Raw genomic sequence first — 11,001 nt, 5'->3', positions numbered from 1 at the left:
CTCTCTCTCTCTCTCTCTCTCTCTCTCTCTCTCCTTAATATTTGTTGTTTTCTGTAAAAATGCAATAAGATAGCGCTAATTATTTATTTAAAGATTGGTAAAGTATAAACATAACTGTGTAATCTAACATCCCTCGGAACCCAAGCCTTCGTGGGATGAAGAATTGTGAAGGATCAAACACCATTCCTATCTTTATAATTGCAAGTTAGTATAATTATTATCCAAAAGGGATGACCATTTATGTGTATATAAATTCATTTAATTGAAATGTGTATGTTAACAATTAGCAGCGGAAACAGTCACATTGCCGAGAAGTTTCCAACATCAATATGGAAACACCATAGTACATTAGACCGTACGTGGATGGCCTATCCGATCGTTATTTATATGTATGCATTCACACGATTCTTTTGCATTATTAACACATTGTGTTATTACACAATGCACTCAATATGCTTGCACCAACACAACCTTATCTGCAGAATTTAAAACGGACATAAAATAGATATGTGACCAATTTTCAGATCGCGGAAAGAGTTACAATGAAATAGTGCACGAAAAGATTTCTACGGGAGTATAGAGGTTTGTTTGTTTGTTTGTTTGATTTTGTTTAACGTCCTATTAACAGATAAGGTCATTTAAGGACGGCCTCCCCTGTGTGCAAGATGCATGCGTGTAGTGTATGCGTGTGTATTTTGGGAGGCTGCGATATGTTCGTGTTTATCTCCTTGTGATAGCGCGGAACTGATGCCGACTTTATAGTGCTACCTCACTGAAACATACTGCCGAAGACACCCAGCAGGACGCCTCACCCGGGCACATTATACTGACAACGGGCGAACCAGTCGTCCCACTCCTAATTTGCTGAGCGTTAAGCAGGAGTAGAAACTACCATTGTTAAAGACTTTGGTATGTCTCGGACAGGGGACAGAACCCAAAGCCTTCCTCACAGGGGCGAACGCTCAACAAATGGCCAAAAGTGAGGCATTGTCAAGGGAGACATTAGGAAGAAGAAAGTTATTTAGAAAGGAGAGAAGAGATAAGGTCCCAAATTTAGTCGCCTCTTACGATCATGCAATTGGGGGCAGCAGGTACAATTCTTACGAGTATAGAGGTCACCCGCGGCTACATGGATTCATGGAAACATGGTTTTGATGATCCTTTTGTTGTTACATACCCTGTATTCCCGCTGTTGTTATTTCGCATTCACTTTTAATAGGTGCTTTGTGTGGTAATCCTGTGCTATATTTGTCGCAAATGTATTTCTAACAATTGTGGTGATATGACCAGAGTGACCCGGTAAAAGTAGGTTAAATCAACAATAGTACGGAAGATGTTCACCTATAAAATTTACCGTAGTATATTTAATAATGCAGCTTTGCCTGAACTTATGCTGTATTTTAGTGGTGCAGTGAAATGATATTTGTTGCTGCAAAAGATATTATATCGGTCATTGTTAGGGTTAGGGTTAGGTCATTGAAGTGACGCTAGAAGAAAGACCACTTGCGCCAAATGTGTTCACACGACATGTTTGTTCCATAATGTTCCATAATAAACTATTCTTTCGTAGTTAAGCTTTAAGGAAGCTCTGATGCGTCAAATGAGTTATCGTAGTGACGCTTCGTGAGTTTTCATGAGTCAAATATGCAGTCGTTTTAATTTGTGTACAGAAAGAATATAATCATACTATATTTTATAAAGAGGCAGAACCTCATAATTATACATGTTCCAATTCGCGACTACTGCTTTTCTTCTAAATGCATGTAGAAACTTGTCGATGCGTGTCGATAGTACATAGGAAAACATAGCAAGACATTAAGTTACTGTAGTTTTGATTTTAATAGATTTCATTGATAAAAAAATAGGTAGATAGATTTCGTTTGTTTAAGTTTTAGTCTATATTAAATATTTAGTCCTCCTGAATAAAACGCTCATTTCTTGAACTGTCTATAAATATGTGTCATTTCATATCTTGGTTGTGAATATAAATATTTAGTAGCGGAAAACTGAATTGGTTGTGCATATAAAATAAGTAGCGGAAAACGTGATTGGTTGTGTATATAAAAAAGTAGCGGAAAACGGGATTGGTTGGGGAAATAGTCAGTACAAAGCGAAAACATTGACAACATCTCAATAGAAATACATTAACACAGAGGCCAGTATGTGGTCATTTATGTTAAATCACAATGTCAATTAAATATATTCAGACACACACTTTTAATGACCTTAGCTGTTCATAGAAAGCTAAAGCCAATACAACCAAATAATGGGGGAATAGAATACAATTTGAACCTAAAAAAGAGAAAGAAAAACCAAAAAACAAACAAATAAAACATCGTAATAAAAGTCCTTAGCTTTGTCCGAGCCTCCAATCGTATGTCTGTATGATGATTTTCCTTTTTCTAGCGTGACCACTTTGTCAGGATTTAGACTCTAGATAATAATAATAATATACAATATTTGATATAGCGCCTTTTCTAGCCACATAAGTCACTCTAAAGAGTTTTACAGTACATAAATATACAATTAGTACAATTAGCATATACATTAATCAATACAATTTTTGAGGAATTCGCAGGAGCTGCCTTATCAGGCGCTAACCACTAGTCCTGTGCCACCTGGCTAATATCTCCCCATGTGTGTATGTCTGCGTATGTGCTGGTGATGTAATGTGTTCTGCTTGTAGTGGGACTGTGCTTCCGACGGCATCATTTATAGTGCCACCTCACTTGAATGCTACAGCACTGATACCGCAACATCAATCACAGACCAATTTATACTCCATCTGGGATGTTGGAGTTGTGCGGGCAGGAGAAAAATACTTTCTCTGAATATCCATGCGTACGACGACTTCGGGGATCGAACCCCGGTCGCCTGCGTTAAAGGCCTGAGTGTTTACCACTCGACCAATCCGCCCATACAGATACACAATTGATATTTTTTTGCGACAGTTGTTGAACAGTTGTAAATAAAAATGGCAACAGTATCCTATTTATGTGGAGCTTTCGTTACGTAAGCCGCTTTGTGAATGTCATTATTTATAGAAATTATAACAAAAAATCATCTTTAATTTTAGTAAATCTTACCTTTATCAAAATTTATTCTGAGTTACTAAAATAAACTATAACTGCAATTTCTGTACGTTCATTTATTTATTATATTCTTTCTTTTGTCGAAGGGTTGGATAAAGGGCCAGTTCGGGCCCTCATTTCCTGACCTGAGACTCATCTGCGGCGTGGACATAGAAAAGGGTTCCTGGATAGTGACAACGTTCTATATCGGCTATACGTTTGGATCCATCCTAGAAGGCTTCCTCTACAGCAAAGTCAACAGGAAGCTCCTCTTCTGCGCATGTCTGTCAATTTTAGCGGCGACGGTTGCTGTCATTCCATGGTGCTTCCGTTTTGAAGCTATGGTATCTGCCCACTTTGTACAGGGGGCTATGGAAGGTGTCCTTGATCCAGGTGAGAGTATTACAAATGGCAGAATTAGTTTCAGTCACACTGCGTTAACTCATATTCAAACTTTGATAGAACGGCATTTCCTTAAAATAACAACGGTTTTAGTCGTTTTACAGAATCCGACTATTGTTTATGAGTAAGCATAGATGAAAGTGTTAGTTTCTTTTGTGTCCTTACATGCGTTATACATTCTGTATGAAATACAATTTAGATGTGATAAATATCGTTTCATTGGTCACTTCGCTTACCGTCAGTGAGTTTGAAAAACAAATCCCCTATATTTTACACTTCCTTTATATGGCTTTCTCGACATATTGTCAAACCCTATCATAACGACAACTTGGAGGTTATGGCAAAAGTTTTCCGGAATACAGAATTTATTTTCTTACACAAACCGATTATATTGTATTTTGTAATCAAATTTTGTTAGTTTTAATTTATTGCAACTGAATTGTGAAATAGATCAATTAATCATATATTATATACTTGTATTTTAATTAATGTTTTCGTTTATACATGGTCCGACAATATATATCAATAAAACAAAGCAATTAAAAAGTATATGCTATGAAAGTCCTCATCAGCTGATGTCTTCCGTCAAATTCAGGAACATGTTTAGGTAACCAACAAAGAAAACCTTTTAATCGAATGATATGATATAATATAATATACTTTTTATACAATGAAATATCACGGTTGGAAATCCTGTCATATATTAATCATTTCAGGTAGAACATTTGAGCTATATAGCTAACCTATAACAGTATCACTGCAATATAAAGGAAGGGTGTCTATAAGGCCCTTTTTTGGGCCCCGGTATATTCGGATTTTCACCTCCTTTGACCGAAAGTGGGTTTCTGGGGTTACCAAAAGGGGTATTGTAAATCACAAATATAGTTTGCTGTTTTCAAAATGAGCTTAAAAACCAAAATAATACCATAATACCATTTCTGTTTTTGAAAATATGTTCATGTATAAATTAGACAAGCATATGTAACAGAATGAAAAATGACAGAAATTCAATCGTCACTTATAGATTGTTTATATAAAAAGAAGGAATACGTCAAAGGGTCTTTTTTGGTCATTTTCAATTGAAATGTAATTTGTTTTCTCAATTATTTCCTTTCTAGTGAATATTTTGACTTGAAATTTAAAACTTCACTCATTTAAGTAGACTTACATAAATTGCATATTGACTACATACTTTCCTTTTGTTTTATACTGAGTTATGGCTACTGGACACATGTCAAACTTTTTAGTGAATTAAAAGGTGCATGACACCCTTATATGCTATAAGTATAAGATATCAATTATTAGTATTGTATATTATATATATCATATAATATTTGCTCAACATCTGTGGCTGAAGTGAGTTCCAGGTCCTGATTTGTTTTTTTACTTATCAATGTTAACTTACAAATCAAAAATGGCATTTGCGACAACAACTTCTGTAAAATGATTGATTTATTATATGAAGTTTGATTTGCTGGTAATTTTAAGTCTCCTAGTCTCAAGGAAAGTATCTGCTTTAATCGTTAAAGTTAACCGATTTCATTGTTTTATCAAATGTTCTGCCTATTTCCAATGTTTATCCGCTGATTGTACATACAAGGCATTTGGGGATAAGCATGTAACTTGGTATAGAGTTTAATGATATGATGATATTTAATTTCTGAAAGTTTCATACTTATCCCACAATGCCTTTTTACTTAAAAACACATTTTCCTGTGATTTAGAGTACAAGAACCAAAGTGCATCACCTTGCCTAACACCAAATATTTCCTGACAATACTAGTCTATATGAATGTTTGTAGATTAAACAGGATCAGAAGAGTATTTATAGTAGTAAGAGGGGCGTTTGTCATGCTACACTGACCAAAAGTCAGATAGTTTATGCTTTGAAAACGCAAAAAGAGACTAAAGTTGTTCGTTCAAGTTAATGCTTGAGGATTAACTGTGAATTGCAAGCATTAACTTGAACGACCAACTTAGTCTCTCTTAGCGTTTTCAAAGCATAAACTATCTAACTTTTGGTCAGTGTAGCATGTCAAACGCCCCTCTTACTACTATGAATACTCTTCTGATCCTGTTTAATCTTCAAACATTCATATAGACTAGTATTGTCAGGAAATATTTGGTGTTAGGCAAGGTGATGCACTTTGGTTCTTGTACTCTGAATCACAGGAAAATGTGTTTTTTTTAAGTAAAAAGGCATTGTGACCTGGAACTCACTTCAGCCACAGATGTTGAGCAAATATTATATGATATATATAATGTACAATACTAACAATTGATATCTTTTACTTATAGCATATAAAGGGAGTCATGCACCTTTTAATTCACTTAAAATTGGGAGATATTAGAAAAAGCCAAGTTTGAGATGTGTCCAGAAGCCATAACTCAGTATAAAACAAAAGGAAAGTATGTAGTCAATATGCAATTTATGTAAGTCTACTTAAATGAGTGAAGTTGTAAATTTCAAGTCAAAATATTAATTAAAAAGGGAATTGTTGAGAAAACAATTTACTTTTCAATTGATAATGACCAACCCCCCCCCCTGATGTAATCCTTCTTTTTCTATAAACAATCTTTAAGTGACGATTGAATTTCTGTCATTTTTCAATCTGTTACATATGCCTGTCTAATTTATATATGTTTTCAAAAACAGAAATGGTATTATTTTGGTTTTTAAGCTCATTTTGAAAACAGCAAACAATATTTGTGACTTACAATACCCCTATTGGTACCCCCAGAAACCCACTTTCGGTCAAAGTTTTACCTTAGTTTTTCCGCATGTCATACAATAGGACATCTTTGAACAAAATAAGGAGGTGAAAATCCGAATATACCGGGGTCCAAAAAAGGGCCTTATAGACACCCTTCCTTTCTAACAACCATCCTTAAAGTTTCAGCCTGGTATATCGGTATTGTAGAATTAGGCCAACGCTGATATATGTGATTAACGTTGTATTGCACAACAGGTCACGGCCAAAGTGATACAATCTTTCTGATAGCAATATCATAGCCGGTCAACTTTGAGTGCGTTTCACATAGAAAACTATTCTAACTTAATTGACTTTCGATTATAATTGTCGGAAAACAATATCGGAAAATAAATGTATGTCGAACTCCTCTTTGATCAAGTCAATTAAAAAGATAAGCGTTAATACATTCGAGTAATCGAGGTTAGGACACATCCTGTATCTGCATTAGACCATTACCTACTTACAGAACTAATCGTGAAAGTTCACGGGAAGGTATATCTTCGCTTATTACTTGGAGCTAGATAGTCCCGAACCCCTGCAGGTCGGGTACCCAGAAAAGAATACACCTGCTGTCACCCTCTGAATGTGTCGTAAGGGTCGACTATGTGGAAACACTGCATTTGGGATTTGCTTTTGTGCCCTCTATTTGGGGACACAAAAAGTACCAAAATAAATCTGCTGCACACATGGCATTATTCGGATCTTAAAATGTCTTCCTTCTTTAAATACATTTTATTTCATACGCTTTGCTTAGCAGTACCTACATTATGGCTTTGATGTTGAACGTTCGCCCAGGTGAGGACGGGAATGGGTTCTGTCCCAGGTAGGGACATACCAAAGTCCTACAAAGATTAGTCCCTGCTTAACGCTCAGCATTAAGGGGAACGGCAACAACTGGTCCACCCGTTGTCAGTATAATGTGACAGGGCGGAATGCTTTGCTTGGTGCCTTTAGCATGGTATTTCAGTGAAAGACAGCACTATATAGCGTGATAAAGTCGGCATCAGATCCGTGCTACATCAACATACAATGCCTCCAATACACATGCACGCATTCACAACATACATGGGGGTACGTCCTCAAATGACTTTAGCTATTAATAGGAAATTAAACAAAAGAAAACTAAACCAAAACTGGGTAAATTGCCCTCTCGCGTAAAGTTAGAGTAAAAGTGTCCTTGATTATGTCTTTTCTTTTGTAATATTGTTTCACCCTGCATATTGAACTGTTCTAATAAAAAGAAAAAAAAACTATTGAACGTTTGTTAACATAATTAGATTTACACCATCCATGAATTTCTGTAAGTTGCGCTGCAGACTCTAGTTTTCCTACATATTGTCTGCTTCAAGGTCATTGAGGAATTTGCCCTTAGTGTAACACTTGGACATTATATTCCCTGTTCTATCTTTTCGACGGTGTATCCTTAGTCCTATGTCTTTATATGACCTTAGTTTTGCGAAGACGATAAGTTACAAAGGTCGGTCCTAGTTTATTATGTCAGGAGGGCACACATTTCACACGAATGGGCGTGACATTACCTGTCTATGTATGTACTGCCACCGATGCACTGACGCATGTAGTCTGGTCACTATATATAAAGCTATTGTTAAATTACATGTTCCTGGCTTACCACAGGTAGTAGCGCTTCGTCTATCAATACATCTATGTCATAATCAAGGTTCCTATCTCCATTGATTTTATAAAATGACCAGAATACATGGTCATTTCATGTTTCATGAGAGTCGTTTGGATGGATTTAAAAAAAGAACATCTGTTTGATGTTTGTTTGTTTTTCTGATTTCTTGTCTTGCAATGTTTAAGTATACTTTATATAATATCGAGAAACTGTCAGATTGTCTGGCTATCACAAAGTTCCTCCTACACGAAAAGAAATAAAATAAATAACAACAGTTACCCTTGATCCAATCATTCGGGCTAAGCCCATCATCAAGATTGACAGATTTCAGCTGGTTGGGCACTGCGGAGGACATGTGTTTTATTTTGTTAAATGTCCTATAAACCGCTAAGGTCATTTAAGGACGTGTCTCCATGTGTGTTGTGTAGGCTGGCACATGGATGGATCCTTATTGGGCAACTTCAAACATATGTCATGTATGTAGTTTAGTGTCAGTTAAGTGTCAGTGCAATGCTATTTTGTTAAGTAACAAACCTATATACTTGTATTTAGTAAACCTACTTATATGATAATATATGCCCTAAAATAGAATATCATGTCGTCGGATACCAACGACCCGTACTCAAGCTGTTCAATACGCCATCTTCTACTTTAATACAAAATGTAATATAAAACTTGCCTGGCTCTTTAAATTTAGAAAAAAAACTAACGAGTTTAAGGACCAATCAGTTTGAGGTTAAAAATAGCAGAAATTGCCGTCTTCACACCAATTTTCGAACTTATGCCTGACCAACTTGAAACAGTGACATTTTAGTATGGCAACCGAGTAAGTAACCGATATTATCTCACAAGATAGTTGATAGACGAGGCTAGTTCTTTCATTACCCAATTTACAATATGTAATTCTCATACTTTCCTTCCTATTTTCTTTCTTTTCTATCTATTTTCCTCTTCTGGTGGTGTCTGCCTAGGTACACGTTCATATGTAAAACATACCTTATAGTATTGGTAACATGTACGTGTATCATTTCAGTAGTATTAGCCTATAAAATCCCGTCCTTGATATACATGTCAACATAATAAGCATACATCATAATAAATGGACAACGTTTAAAAATTGAAAACATGTATTTGAATAATGGGTTTCATTTGAGATACATATTTGTGTGGTTTTACTCCAGGTGGCAATGCAGAAATCTTACGGATATGGGGAACAGAGGGCGGACGGACAGCTATACTGGGAATGAACTTTGCCCTGTCAGTAGGAAGTGTGATATCGCCTTTAGCAACTGGACCATTTCTAGCAGAAACCCGCCAAAATAAGACTTCAACAAATAATGCAACGGACGGCAGCATATTTCTTAACTCAACGTTTGATCAGAGTCTCGAGTCTACGCATGTATCGTATCCTATCAACACTTCTTTTCCCTACAATATTTCAACAATTTGGAATGTTATAGAAAATAAGTCATTGGTGTATAACGAAGATGAACCGCAGCCTGTCACTAGACTCTACATAGCATTTTCTATTACAGCAGTTTTATCTTTTTTAACCGCTCTTTCATTTTTTACTTTTAATACAATTTTGCCCGAAAGAGAAAAAGAGAATGGTTCTCTCGTGCCTTCAGATATTTCTGAAAAGAGTTTAACAAGACATTTACCAAAACGCACTCAAGTTATCGCGTTGTCTATCATAGGTGCAAGTCTGTTTACATTTAACGCCATCGACGAAGCGTTTATAGCATATTTATCAACATTTTGTAACACGTTTTTTCATTGGACAAATTCTAGTGGGGCATTAGTGACGTCACTTTTATTCATTTTCAATCTTTCGACCAGACTTGTGTATCTCGTAGTATCTAAATGGTTGAACAGTTTGGTCTGCGTTGGAATCCACAGCTGTGCTATGTTTTTCTCACTGCTAGGGTTTCTGTTCGTCTCTCTATACATGGTTGAAACGGGCGTATGGATATTCGTAGCTTTATTTGGGTATGGTAAATCGGTACTGTTCGCCCTACTGTTTAGTTGGACGAATGAATACCTTACACCGGTGACGGGGAAAATCTCGTCCGCATTTTTCATATCTGCAATGGTCGGTAGTTCCTTAAATCCTCTATTGCTTGGCTATCTCATGGAACAAGTCGCTACAATTTGGTTCGGCTACCTTTTTGCTATAGAGGGTGCACTGCTAGTTTTGCTTTACATTGTAGGGGTAATAGTGACTAAACATGTTACTAGTCGGTATGGTGGAGTTTATAAAATAAAAGAGGAAGAAACCCAATTTTCTACTAAGCTGTAACCGCATGCATGATAATCACATGTTTACCTATATGGTCACAACACATATTTTCAATTATTACTGTGAACTGAAAATTGCAATACATGTATAATCAGGACTGATCATTGTTCCGTCCAGTGGTGCTCTGAAATTGTGTCATCTTTTGAAACAGTATCAGCAGTTGTTTCGGGTATAAATAACGTATCTATCTTTTTTAAGTACTTAGGTTTGTAATTTACCGGGCCATAACATAACATCAGAAGTAAAAGACATGGTATCCGAGATATATTCCGGAATAGTATTATGGGTATTTATTAATTATTAAATGCAATTATGATATTATCTTGATGCCATATCGTCATCTTTTGTTTTTAATTTTTACTGGGTACTGCTTTGTCATATGTCACACAAAGGTTTTTATGTGTTAGCCCATGCATTTTTGCTATGGACGCTACGCCCTTGTTACTTAATATATTATTAAGAAAACGGAATCAGATTATGTTTGGTCTTGATACAGTTCAAATACCAATATTGGATTATCCTGTTTCCATTTTTAGGCTCAATAAAAGTGATAGACTAGATTAATCATAACAGTCCCTTTAATTGTCTACATGGTTTTTCTTCTGAACTGACTACTCTTGGTCGCCGGCTGCATTGCCATTTAACATTGCCATTGCCAAATAAAAACCTTAATGTGAGAACGGGCCAGTTATCCATCGACATATATCCATGTACAAATCCTACTTCCTATTATAGTGTTATTATTTGTAAGTACATGCTTTCCTATGTATCGAGTATTACAAATCAATTAAAATAAATACAAATTACTTCTAGATCTCCGAGTTGTTTTTAAGAAATAGT

The 11,001-nt window shown here is 35.9% G+C and overlaps 1 protein-coding gene across 1 annotated transcript in view; it reads left to right on the top strand.

Moving 5' to 3' along the window:
- The window catches only part of LOC110459101 (sodium-dependent glucose transporter 1-like), a 12,786-nt gene extending 1,828 nt beyond the window's left edge, over positions 1-10,958 (top strand). The window contains exons 2-3 of the mRNA XM_021511200.1: positions 3,179-3,464; positions 9,044-10,958. Of these exons, the coding sequence (XP_021366875.1) occupies positions 3,179-3,464; positions 9,044-10,161 (1,404 nt within the window). The 3' untranslated portion in view covers positions 10,162-10,958. The remainder of the gene's footprint in view (positions 1-3,178; positions 3,465-9,043) is intronic.
- Positions 10,959-11,001: the final 43 nt, after the last annotated feature.

This window comes from Mizuhopecten yessoensis, unplaced genomic scaffold (genome assembly GCF_002113885.1).
Source record: "Mizuhopecten yessoensis strain PY_sf001 unplaced genomic scaffold, ASM211388v2 scaffold1313, whole genome shotgun sequence".
Taxonomy (NCBI): domain Eukaryota; kingdom Metazoa; phylum Mollusca; class Bivalvia; order Pectinida; family Pectinidae; genus Mizuhopecten; species Mizuhopecten yessoensis.
This window is presented reverse-complemented; position numbering and strand designations above follow the sequence as displayed.